Below are 26,461 nucleotides of genomic sequence, written 5' to 3'. Positions count from 1 at the left end.
TTATTATGTGTTAAAGTTTATGAAGGAAATAGTTGAGCAAAGAAATCAAGTACTTGAATATGACAATGTAAGTCTAGCATCCCATATATATTCACAACTGTTATTGTAAAAGAACAAGTCCATAGTAAGCAATATAGATATATAACATTTAGTGATGATAGTCGTTTCACTATTCAAGCAGAAAGAAAGCATTCAGTGTTTTTTGCAATTTTCGGGTGTTGATGGAATTTGCCCATGGCTAACTGCTTGCTAACTGCTTACTGTTCATGTTTTTGGAAGCGATAATCGAAACCAATTCACACGAATGGAACCGAACACCAAATCTGAATTTAGGTTTATATATTTCAGTTTAAAACCGGATATGAATAAGCAAAATGTGGAAATACACAAAGATTCGGAATGTTAGCTGAATCGAAAATGACTTTAACGGGGAGGGAAAGCCTATTAGCGTTGTATATATAGAGCCAGATTAGGGTCAATCCTGATGAAACACAATTACTTGCTTATGCATTCTCAGACTCCTAGGTGGTGACTGGTCACCCACTTAAGCATCACAACTAAGTAATCTTTAGATTTAAGGCTTCTAGTGGTTATTAGTGTTTTGCAAATATTAAATGCAGGATAACAATAGTTCTCAAGGGTTAAATATTTTTTAAATCATAGTGTTGTAGCAAGTTGAATGTCAATGTAACCTTGGAATGTATAGCTTTACTTGGCATCATTTGGAAAATGATAAAGGTCACATTATTAATAATGTTTTAATTATTTGAAATAATGGATGCTTGTTTCGGGAGTTTCATATTTTTTTTTTAATATTTATATCCTTTTTAATGTATTGTACGTATATGTATATGTCAGATCGGGGAAGATAAAGAAGAATATGATTTGGATGAAGTTCGTGAAGAATGGGCAGAATATGTGGCAAACTTCATTTACCGGTCTTGAACATTATATAATTTAGGGGTTGTAAACTTAAGATTAATATTAAAATTTAAAATTACTTGTAGTGTATGAAACGCATTGTTTTTGATATATATGAAATGCGCTCTTTTGCTATACGTGTATTTATTTTTATTATGAGATTTACTGTTATTTAATGTGTGGATATTAATAATTTTATAAAAAATATTTTTTTAAAAATATTTGAACCATGAAACGCAAATGTCGTGTCATAAAAGAGTGTCATAAAAGCATGTCATAAAAGTGTGTCATAAAAGCATGTCATAAATTCATGACGCGCGCAAGACGTGTCATAAAATTTTATGACGGGTCGATTTATGACACCAAAATGTGTGTCATCTAACCCATTTTATGACACGCATTTAGTGTCATTAAAGGCTATTTTTCTAGTAGTGAACTAACAATACTGTCAAGAAAGCATTACGAAAAATCAGCTTTTGGGCATCAAGTGATTACTGGCCTCGCTTGCACAATCTGCATCATATATATAAGGAAAATAACCATTAGATTGTGAATTTACTATCTCTGAAATGCAATCGATCCCGAATTTATCAACATTACCAAGGTTTTTTATGAAGCTCGGATGACCAAATACATGGCATTTTTTGAGTAATTGGACCGTTGAAACTGAAATTGTTGAAACTGAAATTTTCATTGTACCCTTATCAGATAACTTAAGATAGATAGTTACATCTTCTGCATTTTTTATTAGGAACAACAATTGTTTGTAGATTTTAGACATGGGGTGGACATCAAATCATTAAATGGCTTTACTAGATAGTCACAAGCTCCAAGAGATTCATGACTATGATTATGAAAATCTAGTTACAAAGATTAACAAATCCTTCTATAGAACTTAAAAGTCGTATAGATTGTGATTATGATTATGAGAATCATAAACTAAGGTACTTTGCAGACCACCACAAGTATTGAACAAATAAAACCCAGAAGCAAGAAAGCAATGGCGGAACTTGAACACTTATTATGGAGGGGCGGATTTCAATGAGACATAAAATTTAGCTTTGCAAGAGAGGCTAATATGTATTATGAAAAATTATTTTTGAAGAATGTATAAGAAAACTAGTGTTAAAAACAAAAACTTTTGGAGGGGCTTGAACCCCCTTTGGCCCCTTAAAAGTTCCATCCTTGCAAGAAAGTTTCTGGTTTTCCAATCAACAAAGACTTCTAACATCTACGTAAAAAATCAACAATACTTTTACTTACATGTAAATACCGATCAAATACGCCGGGGAAAAGTAACAAAACTCACTAGAATTCAACAAAAAAAAGTAAGGCATCAAACGGGCAATGGGTTGTGAAAGGATACATAAACATCAACATCCACACAAGAACTATCTACTTTTTACCAAATCTCAAGCATTTGTTGTGTTTGACTCCTGTCATGCATGATCCTGATGAAACCCGTTGCTTATTTGGTTTCTGGATCGAGACCTTCTCCATTGCACTTACAAACTTGCGCAAATGTCTTATGTACTCTGGGTAAGTTTCAAGGTTGCAATGGCCTCCTCCCTGGACCCACAATGGATCGTATTTTTCCTTTGCCAATTCCCATAAGCGCTTCCCATGTGAGAAGTCGACAATATCATCACTCGTGCCCTGTGATAAGTCAAATAATCAACTTGAATACGTATTTAGTTATAGTTTAAATATAGAATCAGATTTTGCATCATATTTGTATACAACAAAAACAAAATCAAAGAAATCAATGAAATGAACTTACAACTAGATTGATATACAGAAACAAGCGAGAATTCGAGGCTTATGAAAATGTTCTTTAAAGACTACGATTTAGAATTTAGATTGAAAGATGCCCAATTTCCAGTTAAAGGCAGAAACGTTATCAAAGACAAGTTTATATGACTTTTGACACTGGTTATTCATTTGTCACATAAAACTGCAACAATATCAGTTTTCAAATGTCCTACATTAACTTAACCAATCACTATTTTGGAATTCTTTACTCTTGAACTTTTTTGCCCTTAGTAGTCAACGTACAACATATAATGCATCAACTTATAGATCAACCCACAACAAGAGTTTGTAGAGCCTAGACATGTTTCATGTAAGAATTAAGATGGGCGTAGTTGAGAAAGTGCTCTCCAAATTCGTTAATGAGCATAGCAACAATAACACAAGAAAGCCAATAGCATAAGAATACTTACGTGTATAACTAGAACCGGACAGCTGACTTTCTGTATTTTGTCGATGTTCTGAATAAAGGAAAACAAACACCAGGTGTGCCCTCATTAGATATTTTCATGTCGCATTTAGCTTTAAAATAATGAAGGCATGTTTTTGTTGCAATGGGACACAAAATGAATAGATAACGGTAAAACATGTAAATTAGATATTATGAAATCGACCAATTTATGGGTAAAAAGGTTTACTTGGGCTACACTTTTCTTCAAATGGGTCGAATACTTTCTAAAAAACTCGCATATGTGAACAAGATCACACAATTTATTCAAGTACATTAAATCTCCTTGACATTTTTATCTAAGAAATTAAACTATCGTTGTAAAAAATATGGTTTAGTCAATTAAACTTTAAACTAGTTGTAAAATTCACGAAATGAGAAAAGATGAGCTTAAGGGTTTGGGCAACCAAACCCAACCCATATGACTCATCACCCAACCCATCCATTTACCCCCTCTAGAATAACTATAGGAAACACTTCTACTTCTCAGGCCAGCTAGAAATGTACCTTAAATATATCAAACCAGAGGGTCATCTTTACATTATACAAAACTCGTATTCCTGAGAGAATAGCACTATGTAAAACAACGCCTCTCAATCTCTGTAGTCGAGCAGCCAAGTGTAACGTCGGCCCACTGCCAACAGATTGTCCGTACAAGATAATATCTTCTTGTTTAACACCATATTTGTCTTTCAAACAATTGTACACTGCCTCTATGTCGTAGTATGTGTTAATCTCAGACGGCTAACCTCAATGAAAGCAACAAACAATCTTCATTTAATCACCATTTCAAGCATTTTTTTTTTCTTTATCTAAATAGGAAGTGTTATATGAAACTGTTTCTTGATATATTACATACCTTGCCTGTGGAAGCTCCATATCCTGAGTAATCATAACTGCAAAAGATATGTACATGGCATTTAAGATAGTGATATGAAGTAAACGTAGACAAATTTATAACATAAACTAAAATCCAAAGAAATTTATGAATTAACGAATCAATGAAATAAACTAGCGACAACTACAAAACGAAATCTTCTACGAACGATTACTTAAACTTCGAGCTATCCACCTTAGATTTTAAATACCAATTACCAAGAAAAGATATACAGATTGACGGTCAAAGTTATTATCATGGAGCCTAATCAGTTCAGCTCATCCTAACATCAATGCATACTTTAACTACTACTCAAAATTTCAGCTATTTTAAAATTCGGCATCTTATAGTCTCGCATAAACTTGTTTTAGTGTCAAATGTATCCTAATTCACAAAGCCAAATTCAGATCAACAACATGAAAGAAAACAGTTCAAAGTCTACTATCAATCATCAATGAGCCTAAAACATTAAATATAAAAATCCAGCCAAATCTTCTCTATACACCAACCAACCTGTTCTTATAACCATACATTCATTATAGTACCAATTCGAAATAGCAAAATACCAACACACCAAAAAGAGAAATAGATTAAACAAAACACCATATGCCCACAAAATCTATGTACATAAAAACTTACATTTGAGTCCAACTAAGTCTTAAACAACCAATTCAATATAGAAAAACAATAAATGAAACATAAATACATTAAGACATGATAGATATAGATATAAATAAATATACCTCATGATGTTAAGTCTAAGGTGAGCTCTAAGCTCAATAAATAACTCTTGCATTTGACCCAAATCAGCAGCATTTCCATGAGAATACAAAAGTGTAAATCTACCAAAAGGGTGTTTCCAATATGTAGCAACAATCTTGTTTCCAACTTTTGTATCAAGAAGATGAACATCAACATTTTTATCAGCTGTAATTCCTGTAAAACAATATCTTTTTTCACCATTTGGTTTCACCTCTTCATCTATACAAACATCATATGAAGGTGGTTCTGGTGGGAAAAATGCAAATTTTGCAGCTATATTTGATGTTACATTTCCCATTTAATAACAAAACCCCACCTCATAAAGATCATTAATTTCTTGAAAAAATATTCAAAATCTCTTTTTTCATTTTTATATATGTCTTTAGCTTATTGGGAAAATAAAAGGGTATGATTTAAATTAATAAATTTGCTTAAAGATTTAAACTTTTTAATGAAATGACATAAATGATTTGATCTGTATGAGGAGAAGATGAAGAAATTGATGGAAAAATAAAAAGAAGGATGAATACATGAATGAGAAGAATGATATTGTTGTCAATGATGAATAGATAATAGAAAAGGGAGGGTGTGATGGTGTTGATGTCTATTTATTTTAACTAGTCTGTACACACTTGTTGATTTATAAATGGTCTCCTTTTCTTTTATAAAATAGTATTAGGAAATGTCGATTCTGCCCATGTGACATGTTCCCTTATCTTCATTTTATGTTTAATGGAAAAAGTTGCTGGTTAATTATATCACTAATCTAACTATACATTACACTATATATAGACGTTGTATTACATATCTTGTGAATTAATTATGTACTCTTTGATAATTTACTAAATGTTTCCTTCCAAAGTTGAATAGGTTATGAGTGTGTTTATTATTTGTTTTTGGCAAAGTTGTATTTATTTTGGATTATATTAAGGGTTTTGTTAGCTAAAAGTTCTAAGCTGTTTCTTTAAGATACATTAGATAATTGTGTATTTACTAAAAACTTTAGAGGTGAGTTTTTAATATGAAAAGATATATTTTTTATATACATCAATTACAACATTAAATACTTTATTTATCATTTTTCTTAAATTAAAGAGTTAATTGCAAAATTGGTCCTTGTGGTTTACACACTTTAGCAATGGGGGTCCCTTTTTAAGTATTGTTGCAATAAGGGTCCCTGTTTTGAGAAAATTTTGCAAGATTGGTCTCTTTCTAACAGAAACGTTAGTGAATGTCGTCAAGTCTTAACAGAATGGACCATCATTGCTAGTAAACTCAGAAAGGACCCCTATTACTAATTAACAAATTGATATCTTTTTTGATTTAACTCAAGTGATTGCAACATACAATTGTCAGTGTGTCAGATCCTTAATTAGTAAACTTATGTATACTCAAAAATTTTATAATGAATATGTGCCTTGTATAATTTTTTTACTTTGAAAAATAATTGATATATAAACATTTATTATTATTTATAGTTACGAAATTAAAGGTTGTATGTTTGAAATTTGATATTATCAAAAAGTAAACCTGTTCAAAAAATATAATTACCATATACTGTTTTTTAGGTCCCTGTATAACATGCTAAACAATTATGCAGATGGTGGATTAATAAATATTAATTAATAAATATATAGTTAATTTTAATATAAACCATAACAAACTTTTTAATATGTTTTTTTATATATCAAGTAATACAGTTTGTTATTTTAAAATGTGAATATAAATTATTATGTGGATTTGATTATCGGATAGAGATCAAATGAGAAGGGTCCTTAAGGAGAGAAACGAAAGAATGTTCATTTTTTTTTGTTTTTTTAGCTTGTTTTTGATTTTTTGATTTTTTGATTTTTTATTTTCCAGATTTTACATTTCTTCTTTAATTAACTAAAATCATATACAAGTTTTTAAAAAAATTAAAAAAATTTTTTTCAAAGGGCGTAGCCCGTAAACTATAGGCGAACACTTTTAGCTTATGGCGGAGCCATGATGACTAAGGGCGAAGTCCGTTAGGTAGATCACCCATCACCGATCACCCCCTATAACCTATCACTCCCACCACCTACCCCTTATTAATATCCTTAAGAGCGAAGCCCGTACCGTACCCTTACATGTATAACTCAATAAGTCGGGTTAGATATATATTTTTTTTAATTTTTTTTTTATGGATTGAGTTATTAAAAAAAGAATGAAAAAAGTAAAAAAAAAAAAAAAAGCTAAAAAAAAGACATTCTCTCTCTTCTCTCTAAATCTCTACTCTTTGATTATCATCAACAATTGAAGCATTTACAAATTTTAGAATATTTTTGTATAAATATGTTTTTAATAGTTTAATTATCAATAATCATGAAAAGCTAAAGTATGTTAATAGTTATATTTAAATTAAGTATCTATTAATTTTCATTCTTTTATAGAAAAGTTAAAAAGTATAATTAAGTATCTGACACACTGACAATTGAATGTTGTAATATCTTGAATTAAATCAAAAAAGATATCAAGTTGTTAATTGCAAGATTGGTCCCTATGGTTTCCATTTTAGCAATGAGGGTCCTTATTGAGTTTACTAGCAATGATGGTCCCTTCGGTTAAGACTTGACGACACCCACTGACGGTCTTGTTAAAAAGGGACCAATCTTGCAAAAAATTCTTAAAATAGGGACCCCCATTGCTAAAGTGTGTAAACCACATGGACCATTTTTGCAATTAACTCTAAATTAAATATAATTCTATATTCTATCACAATATGATTGTGTATTCATTCTAATGTACCTTTGTATCCAATAGCAAGTTTTTCTATATTCAAGCAAATTAAAAAACCACTTTTCGAGAAAGCGAGGCTAATGAGATCAATTGATAAATAACATGGATATTAAGATAGTCTGTGTCCGTATTGAGTTGTTTAAAACTTTAAAAATCAAATAATGCATCAATCATATTATAACAAACACTCAAATACCATCAATCACATATAAGTGTTGCATGAGTTTTGTACAATGTTATTCTCAAATTGGTCTATATGACTTTTAGTTGGTCATTTATTAATAATTAATAAATGAATAGATATAACTATTTATAATAAGAGTTAAAAAGTTAATATTATCAAAAGAAAAAAGCTACGTTGACTAACAAATTACAAAAAAAAAAAATTTACAAAGTGATGTGTTAATAATGAGATAAAAAAAACAAAAATTATGAAAGAGAAAATAGTTTACATGTAATTGGTATAAGTAAGTTGAAACACCAATTACGTACATATGTAAGTTTAATATCAACTCATAAAACATCTTTGTCTACGTTTTCTATATGTTTAATATCAACTTATAGAAGATCTTTGTCTACGTTTTTTAACTGTTGGATTGCATCTCAATTATTTAGAATCAATTAGATATGTTTAACACTCCATAATTTACCCTCTTACTAATATCTTATAGAAAACAAACGATATATGAGTTTGATCAGTGGTTGGAACTTTTGCCTCTGAAGATCGAGGTCATGAGTTCGATCATCATGTCCAACATGGTAGAACCTGAAATCAGTCTCTCTGCCTTTGGTAGGGGTAAGGTTGTCTACATGTCAACCTCCCCATACACCGTCAAAGACGGTATTGGGACCCAAAACTCGTGAAAGACATTGAAAGTTACTTAGATGATAAAATATATCATTATTCTAATTAATAAATAGTCTAAAAATCTTAAAACATTATTAGTGTAGTTTATTCGTTCTTTTTTTAATCTAATAATTTGATTCTATCGAATGTCATAATCAAATTGTTAGGAGAATTTTTATAAAAATTTATAATTTTTTTTAAATACGACTATTTACAGGATAATTTATATAAACAAGACTTCGTAGTCCGTACTATTTTTATCATTGGTAGAATGAGTCAAACACTCAAACAAGATCTGCAGGCACGATAGAAATAGTTTGACTAAGTTGTCAGAGGAACATTCCATATTTGCCTCTTTCTCTGCTTTTGTTTTTTACCCTCGTGACATAATAGACCATACTAAATTAAATATGGAGTAATAAACTAGATAAGTGTTCAGAGAGAGTGGGTCTGCCGGTCTGTATGATTGTATTTGAAGTAGGTATTAGACATTACAATCTTAAAATGGCCCATGTTCAATGTTCAAGAAATAAATTAAATATGAGCAATGGAGGAGCTATGTATTGATTAAGGATGGTTATGGCAATCCCATAATATCTATAAAATTTGAGATTTTTAATATTATTTCTATGTATTTATTAAATTTTAAGGTAATTAGCAACCCCATAAAATATCCACTTAAAATCTCACTCAGTAATTCATTCTTACAAATATAAAAAGTAGAATTTGAACCCTGATGAATTTTTACCAGGGTCTAAGACCTTATCAATGTACCACAAACCCATTAGTATTATATATATATATATATCTTATCAAAATTTCATTACCGTTCACATTCAATTGCAATAATATGGGGTATAATTTCTGGGCGATAATGGAACGTTGTTTGGTTAGGTGATAATGGTGACTAGAGATCGATCGGGGGTGTTTGGTGGGTAGAAATCTAATAAGTAGAATTTCAAATAGTCAAGTGACTACCACTGTTATCATCATTTTCGTTAAAAAAAAGGTATGCGCCATTATCATCGTCATATTTTTCAAAAATGGTGTGACGGATTTGAAAAGAAAGTAATCAATATTAAAAAGAGAAAATGATGCAGAAATGACAAGATTCAATGAACTGATTGATACCAGTGAACTGAGCGAGTCAAATGAATTGATGGGAAATTCTGAGATTAAAGGAGATTCTGAAATGAAGTTAAACTCTGAGTTGAAGTCCATTTCTGAACTGAATGAGTCATCTGAACTAAATCAGAATTCTGAGCAAGTGATGTCATCTGAACAAACCATGCTTATTATGCCAGTGATAGCCCACTTCAGACAAGTGTTCACTGAACCAGTTCAACCACCAGTTATAACACTTCTTCAGTGGCAGGAAGCTCCAGATGCAACCATCAGAAATCCATTAGTGAAGTTCCCCACTGAAACACTCCAGTGACCAGTTCCAGTCTCCAGATGGATGCTCCAGATGCACGTCTCCAATGGAAGTCCAGATTTCAGTTTTTCTAGTTACCTTAATAAGTGTTCTGACGCATGCTTGTGGGGTCCAATAAATGAAGGATAACAACTGTCCAAAGAAGATGACAACAAAGGAATGAGTGCCCACGTTATTTCTAACGGTTTGTGGGCCCTCTTGCAAAAGGAATCTTTCTAGAAGCTTTATCTGTCCATTTCCCATTAGCTAATAAATTAGTTGTTGTCCTTTCCACATGACAGCTTTTAGATTATTTTATTATTATTTCGATAACTCCTCAGAAATAGTTTATGTGATTATAAATAGGGATTGTATTTCTCATTGTAAAGTAATTTTTTGATATTGAATTGAATGAAATTAATAGAGGATCCTCTATTTCTTAAAAATCTTCATTTAGCTTTATAAATCTTTGATCTTTGTGGTTTGGAGTGATCCATTTATCTATAATTGTGGTGGTTCGTCCTTTATCAATTATAGTGGTGAGATCTTAAATCTTCGATTCCTTTATCTGTGTTTGTGGTGGCCAGACCTTTATCAAACATAGTGTTGGGTTGGAGCTTTTCCTTATTCTTGATTTCGGTGGTTTAGCCTTTACGAATCTTGGTGGTGGACTCTTTTATCTATCATTTTATTTTTATTGTCTTGTTTTTGTTGATTATTTCATATAAACCCAAAAAATACCAAAAATATTTAATTCCATTTTTGTTTAATTTCCGTTGTGCTTGAGTTATTGCGTGTTTTACGCATCAGAAAGTAACTAATTTGGGACGGATAACATCACTATAAGCAGGGGCGGAGCCAAGGTTAGATTTGGTGAGTGCTTAGCCTCCCCCAACTAGCCTAAACGATCATAAAATATTCGACTCATTACATATTATATGTGACTAGAACTCCCCTATTAGATACTAATAAAAGAATTTGTTCTTTCTTTTTTGCATATTGCATATTAAGTCTTTTAATATTAACGATATATATAAATTGAGGTTAAATACTATTCATTCACTTTTACAAAGTAAGAAAAGACCCGATTAAAACTAGTTTGCAACATTTTCATCTTGATGTACATGATCATTCACAATTGAAAAATGCGTCTTGATTATTCGAGTTATATAAAGCGTTGTATATAAGTGGAAGGTCATAAATCCATAATCTCATTTGATCGATTGATTTGTTTAATACTAGGTCATCTGATTTCAACTACAGCTAATGAATTCATGAGCTTTCTTAATAACTTCTTAATAACGAAAATTGTGAAAACCTGACTTTGTAATAACATGAGTGGTGACTTTTTTTTAAAATAGTTTGATCTGTAACATTAAAAAGTAGATTGTTGAAACTTTTTATGTCGGTGAAATAATAGAATGATTTTAAGTTGAAGAAAGTAATAAAATCCAAGCTTTAAATGCATAAGATAAACTTTCATGTAGTTACTTTATCAACATCATGGTTAGATCGAGACATGATGATAAGTGTTTGTGGTTGATAAAAAGAGTTTTCAGATTAGTTTTACCAAGTTGTGCTTATGTTTTTCAATATTTTAGTTTTTATTATTTATTAGAAATTTTTTTTATTATTCAAAATTATATTGCTTTCCTACTATTTGAAAAAACATATATCAGAGTTTCATATATCTTGAAATGAAACATAGCCCCCTTAAATAAATAAATAAAAAAAAAACGCGACCACAAGAATGTCTAATGCTATCTTCGCTTGGAAAAAATGAAAGCATAGGGATAATTTTTGTAATTTACTCAATTTAAAAACTTATCTATAATCTATAATCTATAAATCCTTATAAAGGGTATTGGGATTAAGAAATTAAGCAATTTTTTTTTTTACCAAAAGTACCCCTGCTCACAAATAAAATACACACTCCTTATTTGTCTGCCAAACCGAAAGACACACACGAATATTCAGCCACCGCCTTTCATCACCACTGCCTTCCATCGACGCCGTCCATCACCACCGCTGCCATAAATTGGCATCACCACATCACAGGGGGCACTCAACGCCGGCATCCCCATCGCATAAATAAAGATGATGATCCATATTTTGAAAAATCAGATATATGTCGCCACCCGCCACCATATACACCATCTCCATCTCACATATTCTTCACCATGTCGATCTAGCCAATGAAAGTGATTAAACTTTCACCATGCGATTCTTTCCTTTTGAATCCACACAATAGATACGGTATGTATGTATTATTATTGTATCTTATCATTATCCCCGTACTATAAATCTATTACTCGTATATTTTAGTTTTAAATATTATTTACAGATCAATAGCCACAAATTACAATCAAACTGATGCCATCATAAATCTATTATAATTTTTTTTATAAATTTAAATTTTTACTATACATTTATGATTTGTTTTGAATTTGTTCGGCGTTGAATTTTAAAGATTGAATTTTTTTTTTTTTTGTCTTCTACAAAGTACAAACTGCTTATAAAAATAATGTTTGGTCATGCACGCAATGTGTTTGATAAAATGACTCAAAGAGTCGGGGTTTTGATTGTTTTGGTGCTTTTTATATGGGTCTTCAGAGTTGCCACCACTGCTTATAGTTTCTTGATTGATAATTGTTGCCGGGTTGGGAAGGTTCCGCAGCGAGTTGACATCTTTTTTTGAATATCCAGGGTTTGGTTGGGAATCCAATGCGCGTTAATGAAAATGTAAAGCTGTTTGATTGATTTAAAGAAGATTGATATTCTAACACATATGTATTAGGTATTTGGTAGTCATGATAGTTTTAAGGATTTAATTTTAAATCTATTAGGCAATTCTAGGATTTGAGTTCCATAGAGATATTATTGCAAAAATGTTTGTGTCTAATGTAGTTACCTGTAATAAGATCATGGCAATAAAAAAGTGTCTGTATATATTTATGTAAGGAGGTGTTATGCAATAAATATTGCATTGGTTCCGTACATAACAAGTTTAAAAATTCGGATTTCATTTTTATGGTTTGGAATTCTTTTCATTTGGCAGGAGAAATTTGAGAAAGGAGACGAGGTGAGTATTGTTCTGTCACATAAGCTAGCAACAGTAAGTTCTTCATTCTTGAACTAGAAGTATCTAGAAACCTATTGTACATGCTACATCATTCATTATTAAATGTTTCAATTTGTGCAGGCAAAAAATGATACAGCACGGGTGGTAATAATCATAGCTGTTATTGTGTAGTCATAGCTGTCATAGTAATTGCTTCACTTTGTATTTGAAGCAGAAGCCAACTTTCTGGCCTCTGCGCAAGAAAGTATTCATAGTATGTTTTAAGTTTCTAAATGGGTTTGAGTCAAAATATTTTAATTTGCTTTTTTTTATGCATAACTTTTTGTGTAGTGATAATTTTACTTTTTTATGGATATATCTTTAACAATGTTGGTAACCAACGACAATATGTATTACTTTTTCCCAAAACCAAACATTACTAAAAGGCTTCCTATTTAACATGTGTTTAACAAGTGTGATTATGTATTTTATGAGAAAAAAAGTATGAGATTGCAGCTGACTCGGCAGCCACAAGATGTTGATTGAATCAGTTTTCATTAGCTAATCATGTGTTATTGTCTTATTTGTTATGGTGAAATCTATTAGAGTTGGTGGATATTTTTTTTCTTTTTCTTTTGATGCCTCCAACTAGAGTCCCCTAGAACATTATACTTTTAAAATAGATTTTCTGTCGTTTTTGCCTATATGAAAAGTTTTATTGTTTCTGTACAATTTCCCTTGGCTGACTTGATGCGGTGTAATGCAAAATACAGGATTTTGTTGAATTACATGCGCAGGAACCCTTTCCGGAGTCACTGTTACAACCTGCATCATGAAAATTATTGATCCTCTAATTCGTACTTTACCCTGGTTGTAGTTAGCATGATGCATCTCTTTAAAAGTGACCTTGGTATATAATTTGTAAGGAGTCTAACGTGATAGAAAGTGTTCTATGTATTTATTAGAGTATACAAGATGAGTTGTATTTATAGAAAGTGTGAACTTGGTATTCTTTAAAGATAATATATGGAATTCTATATTTAAAAGAAGACATGATGAACATATGACGTTTCTGCGATATGTTTCCCAACCTGTATTTCAACTAATAAGTTTAAATCTTTGCATATTAGTTAAATTTTGTTAGTGTTCTCTGTGTCTATTTCTATAAGTATTCACAATGGCAAAAGGGAAGTCAGAGGGAGGTGCATTTGTGACAAATGATGGAGATGAGGACCTCAATAGCATTCATCAGCACAAGATCAATAAGGTAATTATATGTCAAATGCTACAGCCTTTCATCCAGTATAAGTTATTCGCGCCGAGTATTATTTGCAGAAGTATTTATTAGGCCGTTCCAAGGCCAAAACCATTTTCATGAATTTGTAAACTCATGTTACTTTGCTTAGTATTCAGCATTAAAGTAATATGACCGTGTCATTGAAAATTCTTAGACTTTGCAGGTGTAGGGCATTTGCAACAAGGTGGCTGTGATGGAACAGGGAAAGCTAATGCAGCAAATGTCACTTCCAAGACTCTATTAGCCTTATCCTCTTTAGCTTTGGCTTCGTTTTGCTGTCCATAATTTTTCTACTATAGCACATTGGTCTCTCACTTTTATGTAGAGGTGGAAAATAAATGGTCAAGTTTGTGTAATTGTGTGAGGATCTACTGGTCCACCTATGTCTTCATGTACAGTTTACTGTTTTGTTTTGCAGTTTATTCAGGTTCCAGCATTATTACTGGTCCATCTAACACGGTATGCTCATTTTATTCGGGTTAGTTTACTGTATTATTATTTATTACTTTAATACTGTATGCTAGGTTCCTTTTAAAAACCAACTGGGTTGGATCAGTGGTTGGAGCTCATGCCTCTGGAAACAGAGGTCATGGGTTCGATCCTCATGCCCAGCAAGGCTGGAGGTCCTTTTCTACCTATGGTAGAATCTAGAAGCAGCCTCCCAACCTTTGGTAGGGGTAAGGCTGTCTACATATCAACATCCCTCATACACCGTCGAAGACGGTATTGGGACCCAAAACCCATGGAAGACGGCATTGGGAATTACTTTACTTTTACTCTTTTTTTTTTCAGCTTATGATTTTAGTGCTGACCTGCTTGATTTCAGGTCACTCAAACTGCCGGCCTTGGGTTTATATGAATATTTGAATGTCAGACCTTTGTCGTCGAAGATACCATGTGCTTGGGTGCTATGTTGTCTTTTCTTTGCACGTATGTAAAAGTCGTTGATGAAACTAGCCTTTTGTTTGTTGCATTAGTGAATTTAGCCTTTTTCTTAGACAATATACTTTGGTCAGTTGGGAAATATGTTATGAAAGCCTGCTTTTTTTCTATGTTGTTTTAGAATTTGTCTTTTGTTACAAGTATCTTTTAAACAATTAAATTGTTGGAATTTCATATTGTTATTCATAATGAAAGTTTGTTACTATTGTAATCTTTAGGTAATAAAAGCGATTCATTTACTGGAACAAAATGATTACAGATCCTCTTTGTGTTTCACCGGCAGATAATTTTAATCGGTTTCTTTTGTTTTTGTCACTTTTAATTTGATTCTTTTTTAGATAACCACACCTCAATTTGACCCATTCATAATGGGTGTGGAAATTACTACCTATTATCATGGTAACTTTTAAGGATTAACACAAGTGTTTGGTTTGCAATTATCGTCGTCGCCTCACCTCGCATCTTTCATATTGTCATTACCGTTTAGCCGCTGCAACGCGCGGGCACCGGGCTAGTAATTTTAAATGGAGTTGAATTCGATACATATAGATACACCTTGCAATATCTCCATCAAATCGGCTAAGCTTAGCTTTATAAAATTAATGATGAATAATGATGTAGATGATGTATATCAGAACTTTAATCATAATTTGTGTTTGATTCAAATGAGATTAATTTGTATATGTGCAAACCTATTGTTGGGAAAAAGTGCATTTTTCCACCACTTTGGACATCAATAAATATATAGTCGTGTGACATATATTGCGAACCGTTTAGTGGGTTTTGTAGTCTCTGGCCAAGGCTACGTAACAAACTAAGATGCGTCCAAATTGGGTTAAAGGTGAATGAGATATCGAGTCTCAAAGTTGTGTGTTTGGTGCATAAGTTGGAGTTGGAAAAGCTTTGTCTCACATTGGTGTGGGATATAAACTTTTACTAGTTTATAAGTGGAGGTTTCTAAACTATGTCAAGATCTTGTGTTGTGTTTTACTCTGGCTCCTACCTGCGCGCAGGGGGGGTGCAGAAAACGGGTTTCTGGGTCAAAATTCTCTGAACCAATGCGTGTACGCGCGACCTGCGGACACGAATGCAGCTCGAAAAACTGGGGCCCGTGCGGGGCTCCTTTTTGCTGCGACCCGAGATAAACCCGACCCGGTTTTTGACCCGTTCAAAAATGATCTAGAAGAAGCTTTTGAAACTCCTGAAACTGATGTCATAAGTATCAGTTTTGTAACTCATGAAACTGATAAATAATTAACTCACCATTAGTGCTAGTTAATAAGGTCCTATCAGGGACTTGAAAGATACAACAACAACACATACATTTCGTTCATACCACACACACATTCTCTGCAATTTCGGTCACGAAACAGCAACCATCCCTGTGCTCCGTTCGTCTTTCAGGCAAGTGTTCAACGTCCGGCAGTACGCTGCTTTTAACCGGTGTACCATGTGAACAGACGGCGAATCTGTTTAAGGGAATTGTGTCAAACACAAGCCCGGTTCTACTTATTGTTATTACATTTTCTTGTTTTGCAGGAAGCTTTCAAATTGCCTCTTTTATTTAGTTCCTCCATTTTGTTCTTGTTTAATTCCTTTATCATTATTTAATCGTATTGTAATATATATATATATATATATATTTAAGAAATTACATATTGTTATTATACTGTTATTTCCAACAAACTTAAACAGATTGGTATAATAACAATTCGTGTTATTAACTTGTTCTATTCGTCTTTCAGAATGGAATCTCAACCCATGTTTTCTGCTATTCCCACTTCGGGTGCTCCCACTTCTGGTGTTCCCACTTCTGGTGTCTCGGCAGCTCCTGCTGTGTCTGCGATTATGACATCTGTTGTCTCTGTTACCTCCATGATGGTTCCACCATTGCCTACTGCGGTGGCAACTCAGGCTGAAAAGCCTCCAAAATTTGATGGTGGAAACTTCAAACGTTGGCAACAAAAGATGTTCTTTTACTTGACAACGTTGAACCTTGCGAGGTTCCTGACTGAAACCGCTCCCCAAGTCTCTGAAGGGGAGATGGATGCTCAAACTGTGAGCGCGATTCAAGCTTGGAATCATTCTGAATTTTTGTGCCGCAACTATGTCTTGAATGGCTTGGTTGACTCGCTCTATAATGTTTATTGCAAAATCAAGACTGCCAAAGAATTATGGGAGTCGTTAGAGCAAAAGTATAAAACAGAGGATGCTGGCACCAAGAAATTTGTGGTGGCTAAATTCTTGGATTTCAAGATGGTTGATTCAAAAACTGTCATGAGTCAAATTCAAGATTTGCAGATTATGCTCCATGAAATTCATGCTGAAGGAATGACACTGAGCGAGACATTCCAAGTTGCTTGCATGATAGAGAAACTGCCACCAAGTTGGATTGATTTCAAAAATTATCTCAAGCATAAGAGAAAGGAGATGACCATTGAAGATCTCGTTGTTCGTCTTTGTATTGAAGAAGACAACAAAATTGCTCAAAAGCAAAGCTATGTCCCAAACTCAGCAAAGGCTAATGTTGTTGAAAGTGGTCAATCTTCACGTGGTAACAAAGGCAAGGGATAGGTTGAGAGGAAAGGCAAAGGGAAAGGTCCAAATCTTGGAGCCAAAGGTGGAATTGTGAAAAAGAAATTCCAAGGCACTTGCTACAATTGTGACAAGCCTGGTCATAGGGCAAATGAATGCAAGCAGCCCAAAAGAGAGAATACTCGCCAAGCTAACATTGTTGATGTGGATAATTTGGTAGCTATGGTCTCTGATCTCACTATGATGATCTCTGAAGTTAACTTGGTTGGTTCTAATACCAAGGAATGGTGGGTTGATACTGGTGCCACCCGCCACGTCTGCTCTGATAAGAATCTGTTCAACACCTTCAAGGAGGTCACTAATGGTGAAAAGCTCTTTATGGGAAACTCCGCCACTGCTGATGTGAAAGGCGAGGGTAATGTGATCTTGAAGATGACTTCTGGAAAAGAACTCACTCTGCAGAATGTGTTGTATGTTCCAGAGATTCGCAAGAATCTTGTGTCTGGTTATCAGTTGAATAAGTTTGGTTTCAAAATTGTGTTTGAGTCTGATAAGGTCGTGTTGACCAAAAATGGTTTGTATGTTGGTAAGGGCTATGCCCTCAATGGTATGTTCAAAATGAATGTAATTGCTATCAATGGAATGAATAAGACCGGTACTAGTTCTGCTTACTTGCTTGAGTCTTCTAATATGTGGCATGGTCGACTTGGTCATGTCAATTTTAATTCCATTCGTCGTTTAATTAAATTGAATAGCATACCAAATTTTCATATTGACTCAAATCACAAATGTGAAACTTGTGTTGAAGCCAAATTAACAAGGGCACCATTTAAATCGTTTGAAAGAGCTACCGAACCGCTTGATATGATACACACAGATGTGTGTGATCTAAAATCCATTCCCACGAGACATGGATTTAAGTACTTCATTACGTTTATCGATGATAACACGAAGTATTGTTATGTTTACTTACTGAAAAGTAAGGATGAGGCAATTGAGACTTTTATTGCCTACAAGAATGAAGTTGAGAATCAACTTGAAAGGAAAATCAAGGTTGTACGAAGTGATAGATGTGGTATATATGTCTCACCTTTTGCTGAATTCTGTTCACAAAATGGAATACGACATGAGTTCACTGCACCTTATTCACCTCAATCAAATGGAATGGCTGAACGAAAGAATCGAACCTTGAAAGAAATGGTGAATGCCATGTTGGTGAGTTCTGGTGTCAATCAGAACATGTGGGGGGATGCCATTCTATCAGCAAATTATCTTTTGAATAAGATACCTCACAAGAAAAAGGATGTGACCCCATATGAGTTATGGTGGAAAAGGAAACCATCCTATGAATATCTAAAAGTGTGGGGGTGCCTAGCCAAGGTAGCTGTTCCACTACCTAAGGCCCTAAAGATAGGACCCAAAACTGTTGATTGCATTTTTATTGGATATGCTGATCAGAGTAGTGCATACCGTTTCCTTGTGCATGAATCCAAGATTCCAGATATACATAAAGGATCGATAATGGAATCAAGGAATGCCTCATTCTTTGAAAATATCTTTCCATGCGTTGCAAAAGAATCTGGAAATTCGTCTAGGGTAGTCAATGAAAGTGTCCAAGATGAGACACCTAATAAGCCAGTCCCAGAGGAACTGGAACAACCTGAGGAAGAAGAAATTGAGCCTAGACGAAGCAAAAGAGCTAGGACAGAAAAGTCTTTCGGTCCTGATTTCTACACTTATGTGGTGGAAAGTGAACCTCAAACTTACCGTGAAGCGGTAACTTCCTCAGAAGGGCCTCAATGGAGGGAAGCCATCAAAAGTGAAATAGATTCTATTTTACAAAACCATACTTGGGAGCTAGTGGATCTTCCTCCGGGATGTAATCCACTAGGTTATCGATGGATCTTCAAGAGGAAATTGAAGTCAGATGGCTCCATTGACAAATATAAGGCAAGATTGGTGATCAAGGGTTACAAACAACGAAAGGACTTTGATTATTTTGATACATATTCGCCGGTAACTCGAATAACCTCGATCAGGTTGGTACTTGCCATTGCCGCCATTAGAAATTTGGAAGTTCACCAAATGGATGTGAAAACCGCTTTCTTGAATGGAAATCTTGAGGAAGAGATTTACATGGAGCAACCTGAGGGATTTATTGCTCCTGGGCAAGAAAAGAAAGTGTGTAAGCTTGTTAAGTCTTTGTATGGATTAAAACAAGCTCCCAAACAATGGCATGAAAAATTCGATAATGTCATGCTTGAGTCTGGGTTCAAGATCAATGAATGTGACAAGTGTGTATATGTGAAAGACACACTAGATGGATATGTCATCTTGTGCCTATATGTAGATGATATGCTCATTGCTGGAAGTAATGACAAAATGATAAAGTCTACAAAAGATCTCCTAAAGGCAAGGTTTGACATGAAAGACATGGGTTTAGAAGATGTGATTTTAGGGGTTCAAATCACACGAACCCATGATGGACTTGTTTTAAGTCAGTCCCACTATGTGGACAAAATACTTGAGAAGTTCAATGCAAATGACTCTAATGTAGCAAGGACTCCTATTGACACGAGTCAACATCTTGCGAAGAACAGAGGAGAGCCAGTTGAATAATTACAGTACTCAAGAATTATTGGCAGCTTAATGTATTTGATGAGTTGTACAAGACCAGACTTGGCATATGTTGTTAGCAAGCTAAGTAGATATACAAGTAACCCAAGTTCAAGTCATTGGAACTGTATGATCAGGTTACTTCGGTATTTAAGGTACACTCGTGATTATGGCTTGCATTATGGCAGATATCCAGCAGTAATTGAAGGACATTGTGATGCAAATTGGATATCTGACATGAATGATTCCAGAGCAACAAGTGGGTATGTGTTTACACTTGGAGGGGCAGCCATATCGTGGAAATCGTCTAAGCAAACGGTTATTGCTAGATCCACGATGGAATCAGAGTTCATCGCTTTAGATAAAGCGGGTGAAGAGGCAGAATGGCTACGTCAGTTTATTGAGGATATACCAAGATGGCCTAGACCGGTGTCGGCCATATGTATACATTGTGATAGCCAATCGACAATTCGTAGAGCTCATAGCACAATGTACAATGGTAAGAATAGACATATCAGACGTAGACATAATACAGTACGACAACTAATCTCTACAGGAGTTATCACTGTTGACTATGTGAAGTCAAAGGATAATATCGCGGATCCGCTAACAAAAGGCTTAAGCAGAGAGTTAGTTCAGAAGTCGTCAATGGGAATGGGACTAAAGCCCATGAAAGGCTAAGCTTATATGAAGGAAAACCTAACTCAGCTGACTGGAGATCCCAAGATCTGAGTTCAATAGGAAACCTAATTGTATGAGCTGGCGAGGTCACTGTGGGGGGATTTGATAAAACCCCACGCGTTACAAGGGAGTTTATTATAGGGCATAATAATCTTCCTAGTCCATTCCTAAAAGTGACAAGTTATAAGGTTAAGCCTATGGCTTTTAATGATTCGGGTAGCCTACGTGGTGAATCACCTATGTGAGAGAGAAGTGGGGTCGCTTCTTAGGGTATTGATGGGGGCACAATACTTAACAGCTCTCGCAGAACCAGGCGCATGTCCAGGACCATAATGGACATAACTATGAGGACTTGACTTTGTCAGGGAGAGTCTTGTGTGAAGCGTATTGTCGCCTACACAAATGGCAGACGAGTTCAAAGACATCGCTGTCTACTCAGAGCCAGTAGACTAAGTGCGTTTCATGAGCAAAGGTTCAAAGGGTTACACCTACCTTCGTATGCAAGATTCAACTGTTGAAATTTGAATTGGACACTGTTGTTTCTGAGATCGACCTCCATTCATGTGGGGGATTGTTGGGAAAAAGTACATTTTTCCACCACTTTGGACATCAATAAATATATAGTCGTGTGACATATATTGCGAACCGTTTAGTGGGTTTTGTAGTCTCTGGCCAAGGCTACGTAACAAACTAAGATGCATCCAAATTGGGTTAAAGGTGAATGAGATATCGAGTCTCAAAGTTGTGTGTTTGGTGCATAAGTAGGAGTTGGAAAAGCTTTGTCCCACATTGGTGTGGGATATAAACTTTTACTAGTTTATAAGTGGAGGTTTCTAAGCTATGTCAAGATCTTGTGTTGTGTTTTACTCTGGCTCCTACCCGCGCGCAGGGGGGTGCAGAAAACGGGTTTCTGGGTCAAAATTCTCTGAACCAATGCGTGTACGCGCGACCTGCGGACACGAATGCAGCTAGAAAAACTGGGGCCCGTGCGGGGCTCCTTTTTGCTGCGACCCGAGATAAACCCGACCCGGTTTTTGACCCGTTCAAAAATGATCTAGAAGAAGCTTTTGAAACTCCTGAAACTGATGTCACAAGTATCAGTTTTGTAACTCATGAAACTGATAAATAATTAACTCACCATTAGTGCTAGTTAATTATTTGGAGTTACAGTTTTGTGTATATAAGGTCCTATCAGGGACTTGAAAGATACAACAACAACACATACATTTCGTTCATACCACACACACATTCTCTGCAATTTCGGTCACGAAACAGCAACCATCCCTGTGCTCCGTTCGTCTTTCAGGCAAGTGTTCAACGTCCGGCAGTACGCTGCTTTTAACCGGTGTACCCTGTGAACAGACGGCGAATCTGTTTAAGGGAATTGTGTCAAACACAAGCCCGGTTCTACTTATTGTTATTACATTTTCTTGTTTTGCAGGAAGCTTTCAAATTGCCTCTTTTATTTAGTTCCTCCATTTTGTTCTTGTTTAATTCCTTTATCATTATTTAATCGTATTGTAATATATATATATATATATATTTAAGAAATTACATATTGTTATTATACTGTTATTTCCAACACCTATATATATATATGGTTCTATACATTCTATTTTTCTAAATAGTACGCGTACGCACCCACTTAATTAACTTTCTGCTCCGCAACCATGATAGCCTCACGAGGTCTAACCACTCTCATCCTATGAGCTCTCTCTATCCGCAATTCTCTTTTGGTCCGCATCAACGGCCTTGGCTCAACCCGTGGAAGAACAACAAGGGGGTCCATATTACGAACCATCACCGCACACATTGTCACATAGGAAGTTGAAGCTATCAACTAAGAAGTTTGACTTCACACCCTTCATTCATGCACACCAACAGCAGCATCCAGCACAAGGGTCTGAGATCGATCCACGTTACGGAGTTGGGAAGTGGATTGTCCCCGGTGGTCCAAACCCGTTGCACAATCATTGATCGCTTTAGTTACATAAAGTAACATTATTATTTTATTTTTTTTAGTTTGACATTCGCTTTAAGTTTTAGTTCTAGCTTTTTTACTTTATCTTTTTAATAAAGTGTACGGTGTTTAGTTTTACATAGAGTAATAACATTTATTTTTTGTTTACTTTTATATTTATTTTCGTGTTTTTTTTTTTTTTTTTTTTTTTTTTTTATATGCTTCCTATTTTACGGTTTATCATCTGTAAATAACTAATTTTACAGGTTAAATATCACTCCTCTTCTTTATTAATTAGCTAATTAATAACTTTATTTTAGTCCACGGTAAAAAAAATCTTATGTTTCATTAATTGTTTTAGATGCAATTTAATTGCTTATATACGTTGGATCTTATTTTAATTTTTAGGGAATTGATAGTAAATTAATCTTCATATGAAAGGCTATCGTTGGTAATTTGGATCTTCATCTGAAACGATGTCGAATGCTTCTTGTTCTATAGCACACACTAAAGCATTGTTCACAATCCTCACTTATCCGATTGTGTTAGTGTGACTTTATAAGTTGATGGACTCGAGCCATTTATTTTTTATTATATGAAGCAATAAGATTTTATGCCCTCTTAACCTTATGTAAGTTTGTAACAAAGGGGAAACTAGGAATTGAAAGATAGGTACCATTAGGTTTAATCCTACTCAATTTTTACTCTACTCGATCTATAAACTCATTCTTTTCTTCAAGAAGACAACACCTAGGAAAGATTGTAATGTTTTATACTTTTATATCAACTTTTGTGATGACTAATGAGAAATAATATAAAATTTTTATTTAATAAAAATATGTAAAATGCTAAATGAGCTGCATTTAACATACATAAAAAAATTTATACCTTACATATTAAAAATATATCCCTGAATTTTATATTAAGTGTTTGTATATAGCAAAACCTTAAAAATAAAACTGAAAATATATATATTTTATTTTAAAAAAGCTATTTTGCACCATTGGGCATTAAGACTTAAATGAAAATTGGGCTTTTCTTTTTATCATTATCCAAATAATAATAAAGGGAAGTGGGCTTATTTTCACTTGTAGCAACCCTCAAAACAAAATTTCCCCAAAACATTTACACTAGTTGGGTCACATTAACTAGTTGCCAATTAACTTGCCATAGCAATCCGGCCTTGACAATAACACAAGTAGCGTGTTGGTTGTTTATGTCCTTGTATTTAATTCGGTTTTTAGGCATGCAGACATGTCGCTCTTATAATGCTGGATATGTCGAAGGGGAATCGTGTGTATGAGTATATCTATCTAGATGAGTAGATGACATTAAATTTTAATAGTATTGTTAACGAGAAGCCATGACAACGACTTTTTGTACTTGGGTAGGGGTAATGTCATGACCCATCAAATTGAGGAAGTTGGAACCATCTACACAAGTCAATAAGAGTCTCGGCCGGGTACCTTCAAGTGTTGTGCATGTGCAAACACCTTGATCCCCCCTCGTTGGTGTTTTAGACCTTTCTTTCCATTCAGTCTCATTTGTTCTACTTGTTTGTTATTTATTTACCTATTGCAAATTTTCCCTTTATGAATACGACTAAATTTATGCGAAATCAGTTTAAAAAATTGAATAAATGTCACAAAGGTAAAACTTATATAAATAAAGTGAAAGCAACCACCACAATAATCGTTTAGTTATATATATTAACACTCTAGTGAGAACAGTCTTAAAATAAGAACGGTGAGAACACTTAAAAAATATCATTTTGATGCATTAAAAGTCCATATAACTGACATAGTGTTTAACTAATTATCATTATTTAAATGTTTAACAACACAATGATCCGTCAAAATCGAAAAAAGCACGTTTTTTTTATGCATCATTTTGATTAATATGCATCCAAGATGGATGCACAAAACAAAAAACGTGATTTTTTCGATTTTGACGGATCAATGTGTTGTTAAACACTTAAATAATGACAATTAGTTAAGCACTATGTTAGTTTTATAAATTTTTAATGCATCAAATGATGTTTTTTAAGTGTTCTCACCATTCTTATTTTAAGACTATTCTTATGTGTCCATATATATATATATATATATATTTTTGTCGTTTTCATATTCATAAACCATCTTAAATCTTTGAGCAAGAATATTCAATACAACTAATATTTGACACTTTCAATCATTGCCGGCCTTCCTCAGGAAATCAAAGCTTAAACTTCTATATATATATATTTAATCATCAATTAACTTTAATTGAAAATGTGTTGTACTTTCATAATATTAAAAAGAAATTGAAGATAGTAACTCTTTTCTTTTTCTTTTTAAAGTAGTTCTGTAGTTAATGACTACGACGACTTCTTTAAACAAGTCGACCACATAGAGCCAATCATTTAAAACAAGATAAATTACGACAAAAAGTTTCATGAAAAGAAAAAATATTGTAAGCTAATGAGACCACTTAGCCATTGGGATATTGTTCCATTAGTCTGAATATTTTCTTTTATTTTGAGAGTCACGAATTCAAATCTTGTCAAAAATATTTCGAAAACAGGTCTTTGTAATGTTATACTTATTCAAGACATGGAATAACAAACTTTTCAGGACATTATTAGGATTCGAACTCAGAATAAACACATCAATTTTAAGAGGTGTTAAGACATTTTTTCTGACTGTAAAAAAAAAATGGAGAACGTGCGTTTGTAGAATTGTGTTCTACATGGTTCTTGTAATATGTGTAGTCCTTAGGGATAAATCTCATCTCTTGGATCAAAACGTCATCAATGATCTAAGATTAATGTGTCGTTCCAAGAAATAACTGATCACGTCCCTTTAGCTCTACCGTATTACGCATATACAATACTAATTGAATGATTAAATGATAACACAGTGCTAGTTATCATACGATCAAAGATATACTATTTACTAAATACTTTTCTTTTTTAGATCTAATACAGACTTTACACACATTGAATTGGTAAAGAGAAAAGTTCAGCGAAGTTGATAAATATTGTGACAATTTCCTTTTTAGTTTAGTTCTTAGAATCTACATTAGTGATCAAGTTAAACACCTCCATCCAAAACTTACGTACGTATTCTATTACATCTAGTATCTTTATACTTGATTTCTTTTCATAAGTGATGATTTATATTATAAGAATGATGAATATTTTAAAGTAGTCGTCCCATTCTTAAAAGTTCTTTTAATTTTAATCTTGTCTTAGTTTCTTGACATATAGCCAAGTTACAAAATACTTAGTTTACCGCCGGTGAGAATCAAATAATTATTAACGTTAATATTAGTCCACTTGGTAAAGTGTCTTTTGAGGAGTAAATTCAGAGACGTATTTATCATAATTTTGAACCCACTAGTCTTAATTTTTAAAAATGTTTCATGCCGTTTCTTGTTTAAACAATATGTTTAACTTGATAATCATTATATATTTTAAGCCTCAACAACTCCTTTTCAACTATTTATAAGGACGTCTCTTAGCCAATGAAATGTATTCCCGGAGACAACATA

At 33.7% G+C, this 26,461-nt stretch overlaps 1 protein-coding gene across 1 annotated transcript; it reads right to left on the bottom strand.

Annotated features, from left to right (window-relative positions):
* Nucleotides 1–2,153: 2,153 nt before the first annotated feature.
* LOC122593242 (alpha/beta hydrolase domain-containing protein 17B-like) lies at nt 2,154–5,281 on the bottom strand. Its single transcript, XM_043765627.1, has 5 exons — nt 4,799–5,281; nt 4,038–4,074; nt 3,686–3,922; nt 3,144–3,191; nt 2,154–2,577 (listed from the first exon to the last, which is right to left on the bottom strand). Exons 1-5 carry the CDS (start codon nt 5,113–5,115, stop codon nt 2,317–2,319), a joined length of 900 nt encoding a protein of 299 aa, XP_043621562.1. The 5' UTR covers nt 5,116–5,281; the 3' UTR covers nt 2,154–2,316.
* Nucleotides 5,282–26,461: the final 21,180 nt, after the last annotated feature.

Source organism: Erigeron canadensis, chromosome 3 (assembly GCF_010389155.1).
Source record: "Erigeron canadensis isolate Cc75 chromosome 3, C_canadensis_v1, whole genome shotgun sequence".
NCBI lineage: Eukaryota > Viridiplantae > Streptophyta > Magnoliopsida > Asterales > Asteraceae > Erigeron > Erigeron canadensis.
Note: the sequence above shows the minus strand (reverse complement) of the source record. Positions and strands in the feature narration are given on the sequence as shown.

Bases quoted from the DNA above. Each gene is read 5' to 3' on its own strand.
- LOC122593242 (XM_043765627.1), bottom strand. From the start codon at position 5,115: ATGGGAAATGTAACATCAAATATAGCTGCAAAATTTGCATTTTTCCCA. The intron at 3,923-4,037 runs GTATGTAATATA...CATTGAGGTTAG, and splicing joins ATGGAGCTTCCACAGGCAAG to CCGTCTGAGATTAACACATA. The intron at 2,578-3,143 runs GTAAGTATTCTT...GACTTATCACAG, and splicing joins GTCCGGTTCTAGTTATACAC to GGCACGAGTGATGATATTGT.